The 22,329-nt window shown below is 43.8% G+C and overlaps 1 protein-coding gene across 1 annotated transcript in view; it reads left to right on the forward strand.

The window, feature by feature from the left end:
* Window positions 1-18,098: 18,098 nt before the first annotated feature.
* Window positions 18,099-22,329, forward strand: part of Dcun1d4 (defective in cullin neddylation 1 domain containing 4) — a 70,502-nt gene continuing 66,271 nt past the window's right edge. Inside the window, 2 exon segments of the mRNA XM_071614275.1 lie at window positions 18,099-18,144; window positions 18,147-18,245. Coding sequence (XP_071470376.1) covers window positions 18,099-18,144; window positions 18,147-18,245 — 145 coding nt within the window.

The raw sequence follows: 22,329 nt of genomic DNA on the forward strand, positions 1-22,329 counted from the left end.
AGCAACGATTTGCTTGGTCATAAGCCAGTTGTTTTATAAATGGCATTGCCTGTTCTGTATCTCCAAATACTCTAGATGCTGTCTGAATAAGCCTATCTACAAATTCAGCGTAAGGTTCATTAGCTCCTTGTATTACCTTAGATAATTGTCCTTGTAAATCTCCATGCCCCTGTAAAGTTTTCCATGCCTTAATTGCATCTACAGCAATTTGTGCGTATACGCCAGGATCATATTCAATTTGTTGCCGTTGACCCTCATAAGGTCCTTTTCCTAATAACATATCTAGATTTCTTTGAGGGTAACTGGCTGCTGCATTTCGCCTAGCTGTTTCCATGCAAAATTCCTCATTGGCAACCTTCCATAACAAATATTGTCCTCCATTTAGCACAGATCAACACATGTTAGCCCAATCTGCTGGCGTCATGTCTAAGTTCGTAATGGATTCGACCATGCTCACAGTGAAGGGTGCTTGTGGCCCGTAGGTTGTTACAGCCTCCTTTAATTGCTTCACTGTTTTGAAATCTAAAGCACGGTGAATTCGTTGCCCTCCTGCCTGCTCAAGTACAGGGCATGCTAATCTTTGGGGTCCTGCCTCAGGATTCCGTCCATCAACTATGGGAGTTGAGGGCCGCTCAGCTGTAGATGGAGCTGTTGGTTGAATTACGCCCTCTGGTGATAGAACGGGGTTAGTAGCAGCCTCCTGTTGTAATTCCCCGCCTGATGGTTGTTTTTCCTCTAAGCTTTCTTTCTTCAAATCTTCCTCTGTCTGACTAGCTTGAGAGACCTTCTCTTTCGCTTGACCTAACATGTTTTCTACCATAGTCTGGACCTCTAACAATTTACTTAACAGTCTTTCGGTTTGTTTTTTACTAGTTTCTAATCTACTATAAAGGTAACGCAACCCAATAAGATAGCATAAAACAAAACCGAAACAGAATTAAACAAAAACCGAACAAAGAATAGTTGTATCAATTTTCTCTTTCTCAGGGCCGAACAACTTCAAACCTTGAGTCAACCATTTTTCCCAGTTTGCCTGAGAAAATTCTAGGGATAGGCAGCTTGAAACAAAAACAAGATAAATCAAAACGAGAACACATTGTTTTTTGAAATGGTCACCCATTTTGTTGCCTTCCCTCAGGGGCGAGCAATTTTACTCACCTCCAAGCTTCAGGCGTTCCCCGTGCGGGCCGCCAGTTGCCGCAGTCTGGCTGGGCACAAAATCACGAGCCACTCAAGCAGGAACAAACTTTATTATTTTTTGAAACTGCCGCCAATGTCCGGTATGCACCCGGGAAGATTTTTTCCACCCACGTGGCCTCCTCTCGGACCCGCAGAGAGAGCTCCTCCCCCGGAACTCCCTCCTACTGTACTTCCCCAACCAATGGGAACTCTCCAGGAGTCCCTTAGCCGGCCTAGGTGAAAGGCAGGAGTCCAATATCCATATGAATGCAAATCTTAACATAATCATATCATCTCAATGGCTAGCTGGCGTCACCTTTCGACCAAAAATGCCATGCATCATATACTTGGCTCTTAGCATTACCCAAACTGTAGGAGACTATATCCCCACTAGACTGAGAAGCATGTGAAACAAACAAGACCTCTACGATAACAAAACAAGTCAAAACAGGTTGAAGAGAAACAAGACAGAGTCCTTTGAGTTCTAGTTTCTGTATCCTATTGACACTTCAGTTGGATTATCTCTTCTGAACTTGGCAGAATTCTTTGTTGCACATAACAAATGTGACTCTAGTTAACTTGTGCAGAAGAAGAATGCAGGGGAAGGACATTGGGAGCTTGCAGAATGCAGGGGAAGGTTGGAACCCCTAGCTTAAGCAAGAACCAAGCAATTCAAATCCTGCCATAGAGATGGTCTGCTTAGGATGTTACCACTGGCAAGTCGTGCACCATGCTGGACCCTGCTGTTCCTGAGTTCCCTGCTTTGCCATTGGACTTTCAACTTTGCAGCAGGTGAGTGACCATCTCTAATCCTCCTCACACCTGCAGTCACTCTCTTAAGACACAAATTCCTAGGCAGGAGCAGTATCTCTTCTAATGTGGCCTCCAGTCAGCTGCCAAGACCCCTCTTAGTGCCAGTGCTCAATAAATATTGGTCAGAAATGAATTACATCTGCTTTGGTTTGTTTCAAATTATGTGAGCAAAATTAAAAAAGAAATTACCCTAACTTTTAACCTAAGGTATATAGATCGAACGTTAGCCATTTATAACAAAGGAGATCTGTTATGGTTTAGATATTAGGTATCCCCCAAAAGCTCATGTGAGAGACACTGCAAGCAGGTTTAGAGGTGAAATGATTGGGTTACGAGATCCTTAATCCAAATAGTGAATTAATCCCCTGATAGGGATTAACTGAGTAGTACTGAAGACAGCTAGGGTGTGGCTGGAGGGGGTGGGTCCTGGGGGGTGTGCCTTTGGGGTTTATATTTTGTGCTTGTTCAATGGAGATTTCTCTCTCTCTCTCTCTCTCTCTCTGCTTCTTTTTAAATTTATCTTAATGACAGTAGGATGCATTTATGCACTTTGATATACCATACATAGATGGAATATCTCTCAGTTTCTTGGTGTGATGTCTTGAGCTGCTTCCCTCTGACACATTCTGCCACCATGATGTTCAGCCTCACCCCAGAGCCCCGAGGAATGGGACTGTCTATAAACTGAGACTTCTGAAACTGTGACCCCCCAAATAAACTTTTCCTCCTCTAAAATTGTTCTTGTCATGTCTTTTAGTCATAGCAGTGAAAAAGCTAAGACAAGATCTGACTAAAGGAAACGAAAATAAAAGTAACAGCCTCCACAATGCATGGAAAATAACCAGTGCTAGAAGAAGTGCTTCAAGCACTGTATTGGGTTCTTATGCTACTGTAACAAATTGCCACAAATTTAGTGGCCTTAAATAGCATGCATTTATTGTCTCATCATTCTTCTTTTTTTGTCCGGGGCTACTGGGGATTGAACTCAGGGGCACTCAACCACTGAGCCACATTCCCAGCCTGTCTCATTGAGTTGCTTAGTGCCTCACTTTTGCTGAGGCTGGCTTTGAATTTGTAATCCTTCTGTCTCAGCCTCCTGAGCTCCTGGGATTACAGGGGTGCACCACTGTGCCTGGCTGTCTCATAGTTCTTGAATCAGAAGTCCCAAGTGGTGCAATGGAATCAACCATTTGACCCAGTTATCCCGCTCCTTGGCATATACCAAGGGAATTAAACTCAGCATACTACAGTAATACAGCCACATCAATGTTTATAGCAGCTCAACTCACAATAGCTAAACTATGGACCCAATCTAGGTGCCCTTCAACAGATGAATGGATAAAGAAAATGTGATATATATATATATATATATATATATATATATATATATATATACACATACATACATACATACATACATACATACATACATACCGGAATACCACTCAGCCATAAGAAAGAATGGCTTTATGACTTTTGCTGTAAATGAATGGATCTGAAGACTATTATGCTAAGTGAAATAAGCCAATCCCCAAAGGTTGAATGTTCTCTCTGATATGTGGGAGGAGAGGGAAGAATAGAAGTTCACTGGATTAGACAAAGGGGACTAAAGAGAAGGGTGGTGGGGTGGGAATAGGAAACCCTGGAGAATGAATCAGACATAACTTTCCTATGTTCTTATGTGAATATGCCACCAAGGAAACTCCACATCATGGGATCCTAATTAGGATAAGTTATACTCCATGTTTGTATTATATGTCAAAATACACTTCAGTGTCATGTTTATCTAAAAAGAATAACAACAAAAAAGAAGTCCCAAGTGGGTCTCATGGACTCAAATCAAAGTGTTGTCAGCACTACCCCTTCCGCAGCTGCAGGGGCACACTGCCTTCCTGGGGGGTTTCTGCAGCTGCCTGCATTCTTTAGTGCGTGGCTCCTCCAGAGATCACCTCACTCTGACCCCATCACATCCCTGATGCTGACTCTCTTGCCTCCTTCTTTCACTTCAAAGGACCTTTGTGGGGTTGGTGGTGTTACTGTGCCAGCTATGGTTTGAATGTATGTGTCTCCCCCAAATTCACACATTGAAATCCTCCCCCACCCCATATGGTAATATTAAGGGTGAGGTCTCTAAGAGGTGATTATATCATAAGGGTGGAGCCCTCATAAATGGGAACAGTGCCTCATAAAAAGGCTTGAGGAAACTTGCAAGGTTCTTTCTGTCTTCTGCCTTTAGGGGACACAGAAATTGGCTTTTATGTTCTTTTTACTCTTTCCACTGTGGGAGATGTGGCAAAAAGGCCCTCACCAAACACTGAGCACTGGTGCTTTGATCTTGGACTTCTTACCTCCAGAATAGAAATGGTGCATGTCTGCTCTTTATAAATTGCCTAGTCTAAGGGCTTTTGTTATAGCAACAGAAATGGACTAAGACAAGGCCCAGTTTGGGGCTGGGGTTGTAGTCAGTGGTAGAGCACTTGCTCAGCATGCATGAGGTCCTGGGTTCAATCCCCAGTACCCCATATAAATAAACACATAAAAATAAAGATATTGTGTCCATTTGCAACTAACTAACTAATTAACTACACACACACACACACACACACACACACACATACACAAGGCCAATTTTAAAGATAAGTAAATCTTGCCCAGAGAGGTCCAAGGTGAATGGAAGAACCCATGCCCATGTCAATCCTTGGCCACTTTGTTCCAAAATCCAAGTGTGAATGCTTTTTGCAGCCCCTTCCCCTGGTTTCTAGAGTGTTGGTGAGTAAGGTGAGTAACCAGCAGATAGAATCTGGTGGATGTGTCATCTTTGCATCCTCTCTTCTGATGAACTGCAGAAAGAATGGCAGAGATTTTGGGGACCCTCGTAACCCAAGATACAGCAAAGAAAAGCAACATATCTCTGATTCTTATTCCCAAATGCTGATTTATTCTGCAGACCCATAGGAGTAGTCTAGGTCTCTGAGCCAGACTCTGGCTTATTAAAAAGGGACATGGATCCACAAAGCCTCAAACACAAGCTTCTCTAACAAAACTAATGGTAGCAACAGGAGATGCAGCAGGAAGCTGAAGAGCTTCAGGCCCTGGAGTCAGAGGAGAAGGCTCTGCCCAGAAGAGGCTGCCCTTAATATGGTAGCAACACAAAGACTAGTGGGAAAACAGACTTTTCCCAGTGGACAGAATCACAGAGGATTTCAAGTTGCCTGACTCCCCGCTACAGCACCCTCATAAATATTAAACACAGACTGAAAACCAGTTTGAACATTCAGCTATAGACTTGCAGATCTGGAATGTGCCTCATCTCAAAGGTGGCCCACTGGCTCTCAACATGCTGAGGCAGAATAAAAGCCGCTGACGCTTTTCCTTATGGAATCAATCCCTCTAGCTATCCATAGTCAAATTCTAGATAAATAAGAACCAACTAATCACGTAAGCATCCGCTTGAGACCACATATGCCCAGGGTCAGTGGAAACCCATGCATGAACTCAGTCGGTGACAAGAGATGTATAAAAGAGACACCCTGTCCCTCCATACTTCATCACTTTGTCCAGCCATGGTGGACAAATGACCACCAGTAGAGATTTGGTCAACTCTTGGTTCATGAAATATTAATAGAGTTTCTACTCTCTGCTGGGGACAGTGATAATTCATCAAGGATAGAGCTCTTGTGTTGAAGGTGAGAGTAGAAGTTTCTAAGGAAACTTCTATAAAGGATGGGGCCTGGCAGAGATAATGAAGGCTGGCTGGAATAGGGAAAGGACAGCCAGATAAGCTTTGCTCTATGAGCTAAGACTCTCCTAATTGCAAGGGACAGAAACCTAACTTGAACAACAGAGGGGGATGTTTTGCTATGAGACCATCCTCTGGAAGATCAGGGCATCAGTGATTGGAACCAGGGACTAGAGAGCCATCGACAGCTCTTCCTTTCCACTTGACTTATCTACTACTCACAGTTCATGTGACTCCAGTTACCCCCCCCCCCAGGGAAGCCTGCCCCTCCCACCAACTCATCTCTCTGATTGGATCATACCCTAGAGTTTCAGTTGGTCTAGTCAAGTCTTCAAAGGAAACCAGAAAAAGGTGAACTGTTTGGAGGATAGTGCCAGGGTGGGAACACCAGGGCTCATGGCATGATGGGCAAAGTTAAAGTGGGATTTGGGCCTACCTGCCCCCTTATCTGGTGCTCCTATGTGCATGTACAAACTGTACACAGTAGCTGAGCCAGAGTTTCTATTACATGCTCTCTGAAAAACTGTACCTGTTCTCACTACCTACTGATGTGGTGGCTTAACTTTGCTTTCAGGATTATTTAAGGAATGCCCCTGCAAGCTCCTAAGACCCATGAGAACAGCAACCAAGACTGTGTTGGCTTAATGGGTCATTCCTAGAGCTGAGTGCAGTGTCTGTCACATCAAAAGCCCTTGTTTTATGAATGAATGAATGAACAAGCAAATGAGTGTTTCTGTTATTTCTCTAGGACTGGCTTCTTCTATGAGATGGGGGCCACAGTTGCTGGCAGCTAGGAGTCCACAGACAGAAAAGGCTGCTTTAATTCTAACTTTAAATTTTTCAGGGAAGGAGATAAATCAGCCCAAATGAGATCACATGTGCACTGGGAGTGATTGGCACTCCCCAGCCCAACTTTGTTGGATAAATGGCAGCTGAGCAGTTCCCCAAAAGAAGAGGGGGCCCTTCCCAGTGAAAAAGGGGAAAGATAAACAAAAACAACTCCTGGTGTCCTCCAACCACCCCTAGTGTGATGTGGGATGGTCACTTCTGCGTCTTTGTTTCCTCATCTGTGAAATGGAGGAATGTGCCAAGCTTACCTCTGAGATGGCCCCGCCCCAACATTCCATTCTCTTTTGTTCTGGTTCTGGTTCTGTTGCCAAATTCTATTCTAGTGCTTTAGGCAACAAGTCGAAAGAGACATGACTGTGGGCAGCCTCAGTCAAGGAAGGCTTAATGGAGGTGAGTTTTAAGAGTTGTATGCTGAGGGGGATGGGGGGAATTCTAATGGTGGAGAGCCTGGCTTGGGGAAGAGCATTGGGGGCTAGTGTGGAGCCATTTGTTTGTTAAAAAAGTCTTTTTTTTTTTTTCTGGTAGATACCTTTATAAAGGATAAAATCTTAACTTATCTGTGTTGTCCCCTGAATTAGCTTATGCAAGAACATCCACGAGGATCTGAGGGGATGCAACGTTGGACAGGCAAGTTTTGATAAGGTCTAGTTAGTCCCAATAGGTCCGGAATAGAAGCTTCTCTAGGGTGAATGACTCAGGCTGCTCTCCTTGGGATCTATACTTTTATGGAGGTGTTTTGTGCTCCAGTAGCCCAAACTGAGTGTTTGTGTTAGTCAGTTTTCTGTTACTATAATGAAATGCCTGAGATAAAAATAAAAAAGGTTTATTTTAGTTCACAGTTTTGGAGGTTCCATAGCATTCTCAGTTGGCCCCAGAGCTTTGGACCTGTGGCGAGGCAGAACATATTGTGGCAGTACCTGGTAGAGCTAAACCACTCACATCATGAGCCAGGGAGAAAACAGGAGAGAGGAAGAGCCCAGGGTTCCAATATTCCCTTCGAGGGCACATCCCCAGTAACCTAAGGACATCCCACTAGGCTTTACCTCCCCAAGGTTCTAATAGCACCTTCCAATAGCACCACTTTGGGGACCAAGCCTTTAACACATGGGCCTCGAAAGACATTCAAGATAAAAACCATAGCAAGGTTACTCAGGGATTCAGGGAAGGAGGAAGTGTCTCCATTTTATGATGCTAAAAAGACATGAGGCTTTTCTTACACACACACCTGGTCCTAAATCCTTCCCAGCATCATTAAGTCTTGGCGGCTGTCTGGCTCCCTCTAGGTCTTCATGCTACCTACCCCTCTGTGGCTTTTTCCAAGGATGCAACCCAACTTATCTCAGTCTTCTTTAGCTTATTAACATGGTTAGGGAACAGACAGTGCAGTTTGCCTCACTCACTAAGGAACCACAGTGAGGGGCTCTGGGCACCAACAGTGAGGAGCTAGAAAAGGAGAACTGACAAAGAGGGTGTGGGAGGAAGGGAGCCAGGGGCTGGTGCAGCTCTGACCCAGGGATGGTGGCAACCCTTTAAGCCCGCAGTGTCTGTAACAACCCTCTGCAACTCTGTGCTCCACTCTTATATGCTCCTGTGTGGTCCTGTTTCTGGTTCCTCTAATCCACTTAACAAGGAAGAGAGCAAAAGCCCATACCCTGGAATTGGAGAAACTGTGATTCATGCTGCCACTAATGATGGGCAGAGAACACAGACTCACCTTGGCTCCGAGGACTATACATTACTGGGACTAGAAAAATAGACACAGTTCCACATCTAAAGACTTGGAGTATGTGAGAGAAGGTAGACCGAGGTGGGCAAGCAGCACTCTTTAAAATACTATACCAAGTAGCAGCATAGCACAAGTGATTAAAAAATACAGATCTGAAGCCAGAATGTTGGGTTTAATTCTCCCAGTTCCATTACTCACTAGCTGTGTGATGTCGAGCAACTTACTTACCTATCTGTGCTTCAGTCTCCTCACCTGTACAATCAGTTTTAGAAAAGTTCCTACCTTTTGGATTGTTAGAAGGATTAAATGAGTTAACATGGGTACACTCAGAATGGTACTTGATGCAAAGTGAGTGTTCCGTGTTTGTTGACATGTCTCTCCCCAGCTGTCTGTAGATCTGATTGTTTTAAAATGTGAATGGAATTTTCGAACAAACTCAGGTTGTGGTGATAGAGCTTTGAAGCCAGAAAAAGAGATGTTGAGGTGGAGGGATGAAGGATAAAATGCAAGCAGTCGCTGTGACTCAAAGTTGGAATTTCAGGGTGACTGACTGTACTCAGGGCTGGAGAAGTGACGGTTGGGAGGCCAAGAGTGTGTGCATGGTGATGGGGGGACATTACTGGGCTCAAGAACTGATCAGAGCCTGGGCTCAGGGGGCGAGAGATGGAACTACTGAATGGGAATGAAGGCAAAGGGAGACTGACATGGGAACCTAGAGCCTGGGTCCATGTTTTAGGCAGCCTTTTCACTGCTGTGATCAGAAGACCTGGCAAGAACAATTTTCAAGGAGAAAACTTTTGCTTCTTTGGTGCTCAGGGTTTCAGAGGTCTCAGTCCACAGAAGGCCAACTCCATTGCTCTGGGCTGGAGGTGAGGCAGAACATCATGGTGGAAAGGTGTGGAGGAGGAAACAGGTGGACGTGGCAATCAGGAAGCAGAGAGAAACTGCTTTGCCCATCAGGGACAAAATGTAATCCCCAAAGGCAGCTCCCAGTGACCAGCATCCTCCAGCCATACCCTAGCTGCCTTCAGTTACCACCCAGTTAATCCCTAAAGGGATTAATGCACTGATCAGGTTAATGATCTCATTACCTAATCATCTCGCCTCTAAACTTTCTCTCATTTCTCTTACATGAGCTTTTGGGAGGATACCTTATATCTAAACCAGAAAAAGCAGTTTTCCCTAGGACCCAGTGTTGAACTGGAGGTGAAACAAATTGAGGCAGAGATGAAGTTTGTTCTTGGCATCTCCTCTTCAAAGAGCATTTTCTTCTCTTGCTCCAAGTGCAGTACCTTCACACCACCCTGAAGATGTTGTTCCTGAGTTCTGCCTTCCTCCTCTGCTCACCTCATACACTGGTTCCCAATAAAATTCCCATTATTTGAGTGCAGGCTTAGATGTCTGCTGAACTCAGGGGAAAAAACTAACAGAGTGGAACTAATCTTCCACTAACGGAATTACTGAGAGCCACTGACTATTGCTGAAAGCTCCTGGATTTTAAAAAGGAAATACCTGTTCACTCCAATGAATGCCTAGTGCAAGGGCCTGATGGGGTGGCATGGTTGGGTTGCCGGCTTTTCATAGAAGATAATCATTTCAATGATCTTAAAGGAAGGGGTCTGTGATCCCATAATGTTAAGGGCATTCGCTGTAACCCATCTTGACCAAGGCAGGGTAACAAAGCAGAAGGGTAAGCATTCAGGTTAGTTGGAAGAAAATATTTTTCAATAAGGTAAGCTAGTGATTTTTTGTGTGTGTGCACATGTGTGTGCATAGGTGTGCATGCCTGCATGTGCACATATATGTATGTCTCCAAATTCCTTTCTTTTTCAATGTTGAAGCCATCCATTTTTTCTCTTAAAACTGCTTAAATTCATTGCTCTCCTCCCACTAACATGGCTCTGGTGGTAGCTTCAATAGGGGTTCAAGGGTGAGTGTTGGGAGGTGTGAGGTGGCTGAGGCAGCTGTAACCAGGCTGTAGGGGCTGGAATCTGCTTAGTCATGACATCCCATATACTCTTCCTCTCTAGAATAGGAAGTCCTTACTTCCATAACCTGTTCCCATCACCACGGAAGTGAGCATAGATTTTCCACAGTTCCTGTCCTTCTCTTCCCTCCCCCTTTCCTACTGCTGTCTGCCTTCTCTATCCACTCTCCCAGAATGCTCCACTTTGCCATAATGAGATGCTCAGCTGCGGAGCAGCCACTGACGTCTGGAGATGGATGGGGTCTCCTGCACTGCCCTGAGAGGGATGTTGAAAAGACATTGTATTCATGGAAGCAGGCTAGAGGAGGCGAGGAGAAATGAAGAGCCTGAGAATACACAGAAGCCATTGTCCAAGTAAAATGGTTATTCTTTCTGTCCATTCCCTCTAGCTGGAGTAATTGAAGCAATGCTATATTTATGGAAGCCACCATAAAGGTCATGCATTGTTTAGATTCAATTGGAAAATTATACCTTCTGAAATGGAATTAAATGCAGCATCATTAGGACTTGATTAGCTCGATGAGTAAGGTGAAAATACCCAATTCAGAGAAGAACATGTGATAATGAGTGAATATATTTTAATTCAAATACTCTGTAAATTCTCGAGGCAGGTGAGATTTCTGTAAGGTAAAAGGCCCTGGGTACAAAGGAAAAGAGTTTAAGCATCCTATAGCTGTGCCAGAAAAAAAGATTAGCAAAAAATTAATGCTATCCTGATAATTATGTACCAAGAAATTTTGAAAGTTAGTTTTAAAAATAAATGAAAATTTTTTCGAGAGCTAGAAGTAAAAAAAAAAATCGTTGTTAAACGAAATTAAAATTGAAACACTAATATCGAATCTAATTAGAAAATCCCTAGTTTTTCAAAGGGATCCCTTAGATGGTTACTTTATAAAGAAAGAAAGCAGAATTATCTAGAAAATTTAAAAATACATGCACAATTTTATTTGGAGTTTTCCCTAAGCAGGAAAATTAGTCAGCTGTACCTCAGGGGCTTGCATTATGTTCACAAGGGAACCTGGAAGCTCCTGCAGTCATTCCTGCTACCTCTTCTACTCTTATAAATGCTTTTACATATTTTATCTTGTTTAGCCCTTCCTTATTCATCCCTTGAGGATATTATTCCTGTTTTTATAGATGAAGGAATTGTGGCCCAGACAAGTTTAATGCCTTGTTCAATGGTTATAAGTGTAGGGTCTGCATCTTAATCCAGACTAGCTCAAAGGCAATACTTAAAGACATTTGCCTTCACCTTGGGCATAGCAGATTAAAAATGCTTTATGCTTTCAGAGAAGGGTAATATTACTTCAAAGTACAGGGAAGAGAAATTATTCATTATGGGAACACAATGTGTCTCTATTCACTTCAAGTCCCCTGTAATTTACTACAACCTGTTTACTTTTTTAGGATGCCATCTTTCTATATTCATAGGAATTTTCCATATTTGTCTGAACTCCCAGTATCAATCAGTCATTGTTAAGCTATTTTTCAGAGAGTTTGAATGATGCAGTTATTAATATGGGGTGCACAGTTTGTTTCTATGTAAAGTCTCATATTTCAGCTTTGAACTAGGCAAATTTCACATTGGTGGCATGTCCTGGTGAAGGTTGCTTTTGCATCCTAACTCAGTTCACTGTAAATTCTAAACTCCAGGCAAGAAGGAAGCCAAGTAATCAAATATAGTGACCATGGAGTCATGGGGCAGTTTAGAGGAAAAGAAAAGCTTTGTGATAGGGAAGAGTTTATTGCAGAACATGATGGAACTGTAGTGTTACAACAACATTGCTTATGCAGCATGCATTGGGCATTAGTATGTGCCTTATTATATTCATTCATCTAATGTGCACAATGTCCTGATGAGGGAGAGCCTATCTTTTTCACCATTTTGCGATAAGGACACTGAAGCACAGAAGCAATTTCTTCTTACATGGAGGAGCAAACGGGATCTTCACCCAGGCCATCTTGTTCCAGAAGGACTATGTTCTGCTTCTGAAAAAAAAATGGCAAAAGTGGTCCACAGGTTCAAATGTCTAGCAAAGAGTTGCCTTTAGAAAATTCGTCTCCATTGCATGTATTAAGGTTTTTATTTGGGGATACAGTATTGCCCCCAAGGGAGTCTGATGAAAAAAAAAATGTAAGTCCCATTAATGTACACTGTAAGTCCACATTACAGGAAAATACAAATTTTAGAATTTTAGTACTGATTGTAAATAGGTCACTTCTTGTGCTAAAATTCACTTTTCTGATCGTTAGGGTAAATAAGACAAGTGGGAGGAGAGGTGGGGAGGAAACTAATGAAAGAATTAGTAAAGGATGACAGCAAATGATGCCATGTTTTCATGGGCTGGTCACTACAAGTGTGAGGCAGGGATGTCCTTGTTGGTACAATGAAAAAAATGTTTACCTCTATTCTCCATTGACCTGATAATTAGGACATGTCTATATGCAGATATTTAAAAGCGAAACTACTGTGCATATGTAATATGTAACAACAAATCCCATCATTTGTACAACTGCAATGCACCAAAAAAAAAAAAGAAGTGAAAGAGAAAAAAATCCAATTCATTGAGAACCCAACTTACAATAAATACATAAATAAAAGCTAAAAATAAAAAGTGAAACCAACAGTTTTATTACCCTTGTAGCATCTGGCAAGTGGCTGTGTGCAAGACTGTTTTATGATATATGTGAAAAGCAACATGCTACAGTGGCATTCTTTGTTATTAAAAGCTTAAAAGATGCAACTGGTTCTCAATAACACAGGCCTCATTGGTTAAAAGGTTAATTCCAGTAAGGCTGAAGAGGCTGCCCCTTCTCAGAGAAAATACTAAAGGACAGAATTTACTACGTTCAGCAGAGTCTCATTAGGTACCCTGAATAAATAATCTCATTAAGAACATATCATAGAGTAGAGCATTGCTGTTGAAATAATGTCAAAAGAGCAAAATGAAGAAGGACTTAGAAATCTGGAAGCAATGCTTCTAACTCACACTTTCCATAATATATAGTTATTTATCTACAAAGACCCCCAAGAGGCTAAATGTTCAACCTGGTAAGAGGCCTGGTTTCATTAACTTTTAAAAACACCTTCATATCTATGTTCTTGTATTTTATAAACAAATCTCTGAGTTCTGTAGGGCATATTCTAACCTGGTTAGAAAGAGAAAGAACTAAAGCCCAGCAATGGAAATATTACATGCAGGAGTGGCTACTTAGGGGCACTTTTACTTTTTAGCTGGGTGGTGAGTTGCTGGAGCTCTCTAAGCCTCAGTTAACTGATCTGTAAATTGGGGATGACATTAGTACCCCATTGAGTTGTCATGAGGTTAGGTAGAATAGTTTGCAAGTAAAGCAAATGAGGTTAGGTAGAATAATGTACAAATAAAGTGCTTATTTTGGAAAACACTTTAAAAGGTTGTCATTTTTATTTCCATATCGTGGATACTGACTTCGACTGACTTTTTATCATTAGAAGAATTCTACACATTAGTGAATTCTACATAGTATGTCTATCTCTGTCTCTCTCTCTCTCTCTCTCTCTCTCTTAAAATCTAACTAGGGATTTAACCCATAGGGCATTTTACCATGGAGATACATCCCTAGCCTTTGTTATTTTTTTATTTTGAGACAGGGCCTCTCTGAATCACTCAGACTGGCCGTGAACTTGGGATCCTCCTGCCTCAGCATCCCATGTCATTGGGATTACAGGTGTGTACCACTGTGCTGGCTTCCACACAGTCTTTTACTGTAATCTTAGGCTGCATTAATTCCTCCCTGCTGGGTATTCTTTCTTATTCTTTACAAATCTTCCCAGAGACACATTTATCTATATGTCCGAGCAGACCCAATTTCATTTCAGCCTTGAGGGCTATGCTTTTTCCATTTTGTACTCCAAACCCAAAAGCACACTATAGTGGGATTTATCAAATTTGGGGGAAAGTTTAAAATTTGAAGAGGGCTGGGATTGTAGCTGAGTGACAGAGCACTTGCCTGGCATGTGTGAAGTATGGATTTGATCCTTAGCACCACATAAAAAAAAATTTAAAAAAGAAAGGCATGCTGTCCATCTACAACTACAAAAAAAAAAAAAAAAAAGGATTGATTGAAGAGCTCTGCTGTTCTTTTTTCTTACCAGACTTTCCATATAGAATTCTAAGCTTAGGGTACTTCAAAATATATATGATTAAAATTAATACCATATAACTAAAATAGGAAACTTCCTAATAAATTAAATATCAGTTAACATGAGGTAACTTTCTTTAATAAAGCATTATGTTAAAGCAGTAACCAAGTTAAATGAAATGGCATACCTGTATCCCCAAATCTCTACCTATCACATCCCAAGATACTCAATTATTAATTCTCTCCTGAATTTGAATATAAATGCACAGAAATATAACATTATTATTTTAGTAAGCCTCCCCTCAGGGGTTATTTAGAAATACAACCAATGAGAAAATAGAAATAATGTATATTATATTATTCAATATATTATATATTGAAAAAATTCCTTATCTACATTTTAAAAGGTGATATTCCAAATAAGAAGCATAGAATATGCTGACATAAAAACTTTCAAATAGGAAGAAAGAGTGGATTGCCTATCTTTGGAATTTGAAGCTTTGATATTGGACAATATGGTGTTGCAGCGAAAGACCTGGACCAGGAGATGGGAAACTTGAATTTTTGAGTATGCTTTGTTATTTACTAGCCAAGTGACTTGGATTAGACATTCAATTCCTTTGAGCCTCAAGTCTCATTTCTTAAAATAAGGAAGTTGGATCTGATAGTCTTCAAGTTTCCTTCCAGATATACAATTTCACATTAGTCAACATTCAGTTCACTTTTAGGAACAATTACCAGTGCCTGCTATTTGAAAGCACCGTACTAGGTACTAGGGAAATGAAAAGATAAATATAGCAAGTTTGTTGACCTCAAAAGTATATAATATGGGCTGGGGGTACAGCTCAGTTGGTAGAGTGCTTGCCTTGCATGCACAAGGGTCCTGGGTTCAATCTCCAGTGCCACACACAAAAAGTACAGAATCTTGTGGATTATTAAAATGACCAGGTAATATTTGCAGGGAATTATATAGTCATTTTATTATACTGTTTCATTATTCATAAAACATGTGGGGCAGTGAAACTCAGCAGACTAAGAATGAGCTTTGCCTCTCAATCCTCAGGCTGTACCTGATGTACCTCAAAGATCTGGCTAAATTACTCTAAGTCTGTATTTTATTTGAAAATAATTATACTAGCTCAACTGAAAGGTATGTTGAGAAATAGCAAAGGTTGTCCATTCTGTACGTTTTTATGGATACCATTTATGCTTCAAAGGAGTGCTAAGAGCTAGGAAAATATCAGCTGGCAGGTCCTTCATATAGCTTAACCAGTATACAATTATAAAGTTTGCTGCAAATAAGTCAATATAGTAACTGCTAAAACAAGTTATGGGCTTATTTTAGTTTAGAAGTGTCAAGAAGCAAGCCCTTTTCTTTGCAAAATATTATGTCTCAGCCTTGAAACACCATGATAAATAGTAAAACAAACACAAAATTTAAACACATATAAATATTACACTTACCAAAAATTAGGACTTACATAAAATATATATGTTTTATTCTCCGTGTGTATATTAGGCTAAAACAAACAGGATAAATAATGCAGGAGCAGCATGCCTGCTCAGATTAAGGATAGGTTTTGTTGTCCAACAAGAAACTATCTCAGAATCCAGAGTTACTCATCTCTGTGGGGCCTAGCTGAAGTTCCATCATATATAGAGATGCTCTATGAAAGATTCTTGTCTTAAGGAGGAACCTTAAATAATAACTTCAAGTAAAATTCTGAGATTCTGTGATTAAGCAAAGTATCTGAATGACAATGAAAGAGATAAAATCATAAGAATGCCATTGATTAAAAAGAAATTAAGAATTAAGAGGGACGAAGCGTATGACAAGGAGAGTTATGTGGGCAATAGAAACTGGTTTGCTTGAGCCCTACTTCAAATATCTTGTTTTTGGCCTAACACTTATGTCCTGACTCGAAACCTACATTTCAGAAACCCGCAACAAAAGTCTGGCCTGTAGAAATCAAAACGACTGCCGCTTTGTACCTGTCATTTGTGGTGTCATCCATGTTCTGTGGCGGGATCTGCAAGATGCCTGGGCTGTCTTTGGCAGCATTTAGGAATCTGGGGAAAATGGTGTGTGTGACTTGGGGATGGGGGTGGGCGGTTGTCTGTGAATGTCTCGAAATATTATTCTGTTACCACAATGTGGTGTGGTGAACTGGTTTCAAGAGTTGGGAAAACGTCGAAATTCATACGAATGGTGCAAATTTTTGATTTAGGAAACAAGGATCAGAATTCATCTCAATTAACGCCTCCCTCTGCCAAACTGCCAGTTTCGTTTTCTGGATGGCCTCTCCGCGTCAATGACTTAGGTTTTCTTAGATGAGTAACTTGTCTTTCGTGGGTTGGCGATCTGCCCCTGGACTTGCCCATGTGCCAACCTGACCTCGGAGCAGAGTGGCCCTGGATTTGGTGCACGTTGTCTGGAACATGCGAACGTTTCTGACGGACAATGCCTGTAGCATTCGAAGCGTTTTAAACAGTCCATTTGTGAGGAAGGGGGTAAAGGTGCGTTGACTTTGGAAAAGAAGTGCATTTTGCGAAAGTGGAAAGAAGATAGCTCGTTGTCGGAGAGATGGGTGTTTCCAGCAAAGGATTTGCTAGAAATGAAGACGCGGCAATTCTTTTTCCAGTTTCCTGCGGTAGGAAACAGCTGGCCAGAGAAGTCCCAGTCCAAGTTGGGCGCGGACTGGGCTTGCAGAGATCTGCTGTAAGGCGTGCGGGACAAGTGGTGGGAGACTGGAACGAGAAGCGCTGGGCGCTAGGGATGTAGGGGCTTCGCTACTCTAAGGAACGGGATTCAACGTCCCGCAACTGCGCTTCCCCTTCTCAGTTCTTAGGGGAACACTTCGCGTGCTTTGTTTCAGACGCCAACCCATCTTTCTCGGTTGGTCTCCAGCTCCACCAATCCTGCCCGCCTCAGGGCGGGGCTTCAGGGTCAAGGTGGACCAATTCCCCAGCCTCGCCCCTACACGCGCTTTCGGACCCCCGGGGATGACTGACAGCAGTCAGGCCCAACCTGCTACTCCAAAGCGGGGCCTCCGCCAGGGGCGTTACGGGGACGAGGGGCCCGGACCAATCGTATTGGACATCAGGGGGCGGGGCCTCGTTGCCAGCTCCAGACCGGCACTATCGGCACACCCTTTGTCAAATGAGAGACGAAGAGGGGAGGTCCCTTGGTCTCGGCTCAGCCAATGAAGAGGGCGAGATGGGCGGGTCCGGAGTGCCTGGCGGCGGGTCCTCAGCTCTGAGCCGAGGTGCGGTGAGCCGGTGGGGGGACCGCGAGGCGAGCGCGGGAGCCTGGGCGGCGAGCGGGGTGTGAGCTGCCCGAAAATGCACTCGGATGCCGCAGCTGTCAGTGAGTAGTGGAGAGCCAACAGGCCGGCCCGAGCTATTGCCAGCACTCTCCACTAAGCTCCCTCTGTTCTCGCCCCACGCCTCCTGTCCCGAAAAGCGCCGGGAGCCCCTGACAGATAGCCACCCCTTCCCCTCCTGGGGCTCGGGCGGGCGGTGACGCCGCGGGCGGCGTGGGGCGGGGGCGGGCGTGGGGGGAAGGGGACGGCCTGCCGGGGGCGGGAGGAGGTGAGGGGGGTGGGGACTGGCTCCATTTCAATGTTGGGGGAAGCGGGGGCGGGACGTGCGATGAAGGGCCCGGACCCGAGTGTCCGGGGTGAATGGAGGTGGAGGCTGTGGCGGCGGGCGCTAGCGGGCAGGGCCGGGGGTGGCACCAGCGGGGGAGAGGGAGGGAGCGAGAGAGCGGGGCGCAGGGGTGAGGATTTCCAAGGGGCTGAGCGGTGCGGGTGGCTCCGTGAGAAAGGCGGGTGAGTGCGAGGGGAGCGCGGGGGCGGGGACAATGGGAAGAAGGGCTGAATGGCGAGGGTGGGGGGAACAATGGGGTGGGGGAACGGGGGCAGTGGCCGTGCGGGGCAGGAGGGCGGGCTAGGGACGAGGGCTGATGTAACGGGAGAACGAGATAGTGGGAAGCATTGGGGTGTGATGGAATAGTTGGGGAGTCCGGCGGGCGGGAGGGGCACTGGAAGGGTGGTTGGGTAACTAAGAGTGGTAAGGGTTTGGGGGGTTGGTGTTGGGACGGTAGGGTTATCGGGAGGAAGAGAGGAACGTGGGGAGGATGTGGGGTGGGAGGGTGGGGGCAGGGGTGGGGGCGGTGAGGTGGGGGTGAAGAGCTAGTTAGGAAGGGGAGGTAGGGAGGGGTTGGGGAGGGGGAGTACTGTCACGTCCAGATTCGGTTCGCGCCGGGCCGGGGCGGGGGGCGTCGGACTGTGTGTTTGGGAGGGGTGCTTCTTCCCCCTTGTCGAGCCAGGGTCCTTTTGAGGGGGGAGCCCAGAGCCTCGGGGCAAGCGGAGAGCAGGGGGCGGGGCTGGGGTGGAGGGGACGGGGGAGGTGTCCCGAGGTTGGCTCTGGCCACGGTTCTCCCGGAGCGGCGGGAAGCGAGGTCAGCGTTGGCGCGGGCTCGGGCTACAGGACTGGGAGGCGGGGCAGGGGCGCGGGCTGCGGGTTTTCCGCGGCGGTAGCCGGAGGGGTCGGGCCCTGGAGGCCGGGCGAGGGTTTTGCGCAGGGGAGGTGTCGGGGTCCCTGGCGGTCCGTGGGTTTGGCAGTCTGTGACGCAGTTGTCTAATTTGTGGCCATCAGGTGTGGAGGCTGATGTCTTGGGACCTGCTTCCCTGGAGAGAGGGTCGAGCTGGAGGCCGGGCTCAGCTTCTGGGGAGCGCGACCTCACCCCCAGCGCGGGGCGGGCGCTTAGGGGTTTCCTTTAGGGTCTGGCTTCAGTCGCCGGGTGTGAAGGGGAAAGGCAGTCTCGCGGAATTCTGGGACTTGTAGTCCGGGCCGCGCCGGGCCGTGGTTGGGTTGGGTGCACGTGGGTAACTGTGGAAACGAGTCCCAGAATGCAGCGCGCCCCTCAGAGCCTCTCCGCTCTGCTAACTCGTGCTTTATTCCCCCAGCGACCCGAGCACGCTCTCGGGAGGCGCTCCAGTCCCTGGGGACTGTATTGGCCGGAGAGAGAGAGAGCCCAAGCCAAGCCCAGTCCTTTTTTACTTGGGCTCTTGATCTCCGAGAGTTTATTTTCCCCTTGTAGAATAAATGCTTAGTCTAGAACCATCTAGCATATAGGTTCAAGAAGCAACGCAAGGCAGCGTTTAGGAAGGTGTGTTTCTCCGCATCTTGTATGTAAGCTAGCCTAGGTTGAAAGGCGCAGTCTTATATAAACCTGGGAACACAGTAGAGACAGTTGTATGTATCGCTTATGAAGACGATATAAACTATTTGTTATTTCTTGGGCTATTTTGATTGCCCAAGGATAAGGGGAATTTTTGAATTGAATTGAGTGATGGAGGTGGCTTAATGGAATTTGGGTTGGAATTGTCCCATTCATAAAGCTAGAAGAAAATATGAAAGTGAGTAAAGGTAATATGTGATGTCTTCATCTTTCAGTAAGTGTGGAAAACAAATGAGTGTTGTTTGTTTCCTTTTTAGCTGTGGGCTGAATTCCTTCAGTCTTTAGTATTAAAAACGTTCCTCTCAGTTTGTAGATACCCAACCATAACATCTTCTGCCAGTTCCCTTTACAGTGGTAACTCCCAAATCTAATGTAGAGGTTAGGAAGATGAGGTAGAAATAATAGATTATTTTTGTGATATGTCAGCTAATATGAAACTATTGGTAACAGTCATTAGGTATTTTAATGATCCTAGTGAATAAAATTTATACAAGAAATCCTAAGGTTTGGAAACCTTTTGATATAGTTATAAATATACTCAAGTTGCATATTTACTGCATGATGGTTCTTTAAATGTCTAAAAAGGTCAGTGTGTGAAATAATGAGTATCTTTCTGTCATATTTGATTTAAGTCTGTGGTTAAAATGTCCAAAAAATCCTTTGAAATATGTAAATGTATAATACAGACGTTTTTCAAAAACATGCATTTAATTCTGGGATTTACTCTTGCAAAGAGGTTGAAAATATATAGAGCTATCTATAATTGTTTTCAAGATTTAAAGAAAATATTAGTCTAGTCATTTCTACCTTTTTCTTTGGTTCTAGTATATCTCAAAGGAGAAGTGCCCATTGCACATGCTTAACTCCTGTCTCTAGCCCTAAAGGCCTGAACTCTTGCACAATATCAGCTTATACTTTCTGCTCTGGTTTTTAGGATCCTCTTTGATTTTGGTTCCTTGGAAAGGTCCTTTTTTTTTCTTGTGAATTTACTCTGCATTTAAACAGGTGTTTCTTATACCTTACTTAGCAGTTTTGACAGTTTTAGAATGGGAAGCTTTTTAGGTAATTTTATCTGTAACAGAAACAGAGAAGAAAGTTCCCTCATTCTCTCTACCTTAGAGGACTTCTGTATACTTACTTACTCTTTATTCTTTATTCCTGGCTCCAAGATGTGCCTCTACTGGACTTGATCAGATCATTTTTTCAAACTTTATTATTGTCTCCTTTTCTGCTTTTATCTTACCTACTTATTGCAGCTCTTACTAACATATTGCCTTCTTCCTGTGTATGATATATGTTTGCATTTTTCTCATCTTAATAATAATCATCCTCCTGATAATTTTAGCTAATAATTAATGTTTAATGATCCTGTTAACTCAGCAGTATAAAAATCAAGTTTGTCAGAAACTGACCTTCTGATAGTTTATATTGTCAGTTAGGGTGCTTTTGGCAAGCAGCAACACTCAACTAAAAATGGCTTAAATAATAGGGCTTATTATTGTCCAGTAGCAGGAAGTATAGAAATAGGTGTTTCTTAGACTGATGCAGTGGCTTAACGTTGTCATTAAGAATGGGGCTCTTTGTGCTTCTCAGAGTCTTCCCAGCACTTAGTATCACAACTCAGCCCTGGGTTCTTTACTCAGCTCCAGATAGAGATCATGAAGAGGCCAGTAAAGAAAACCATCTGAGCTTTATTATTGCTTATTCTTAAGCAGAAGGGAAATGGAAAACAGCATTGGGCCTGTGGCATGCTCTCCAAGGACTTGAGGGGTAAAGCTTGAAGGACAAAAAGAGTGGGCTCCTGCAGGCACACATGATGCCACTATTTCTGCACACATCTTGTCAGGTTTTTAACTTAGCATGGGTTTGCATTTGATATAGTGATGTGCTCATGTGTGTTTGGCCTGTCTGCATTAAACTCACAAAAGACCATGGAAGTAGGTGCTCACTACCACCAGCCCATAAAGGTTGTATATATTGGCAGGCTTTCTATGGCGGGGTGTTGCAGAAAGCTTGGGGGAGGAGTAGCAGCTCCCAATCCTGGTCATTTGTAGAAACATCTTTTGAAGGCAGCTTACTGATGGGGGTGGGGGGTGGTTCCTAGAGGTGTGGGGGGCATTGTTGAGGGCCTTTTTTGTCTCTTTTGCATCATTTCTTCTTATGTATTTTGACTTTTGATCCAAGCTCTTTGCCTCACATTTGCAATATGATTGCTGCAGCACCCGACATCATGCTTATGTAAGAAAGAAGGGAAGGAAGGAGCATATTTCCTTAAAGTTCCCTGTTAGGGCTTTTTTCCCCCAAAATCTCGCCCTGGAGACTTTTGTTCCAGTGTCATTGGTCGAACGATTTCATGCTACTCCTAGTTGTGAGGGAGGCAGAGAAAGTAAAGACTGGCATTTTTCAGCTTCTATGATAGAATGTGGCTTTTGCTAGATTGGAGTAATGGTGCTCAGATGGCTCTGGATTGGCAACAGGTACACGTCTAAGCCAACTACTTAACAAGGTTCTCTCTGGCTTGGTCTCATTTTTTTTTAATCTTCCTGATGTATTTTCTGCTTTATTCTAAAAGAATTAGGGATGACTTACAAAATATTAAATCCTATCAAGTGAAGGAAAATAAATTGCATATGGACTTAAAAGGTGCACTAAAATTCTTGCTGTCTGTT

Source organism: Marmota flaviventris, chromosome 7, assembly GCF_047511675.1.
Source record: "Marmota flaviventris isolate mMarFla1 chromosome 7, mMarFla1.hap1, whole genome shotgun sequence".
Classification (NCBI taxonomy): Eukaryota; Metazoa; Chordata; class Mammalia; order Rodentia; family Sciuridae; genus Marmota; species Marmota flaviventris.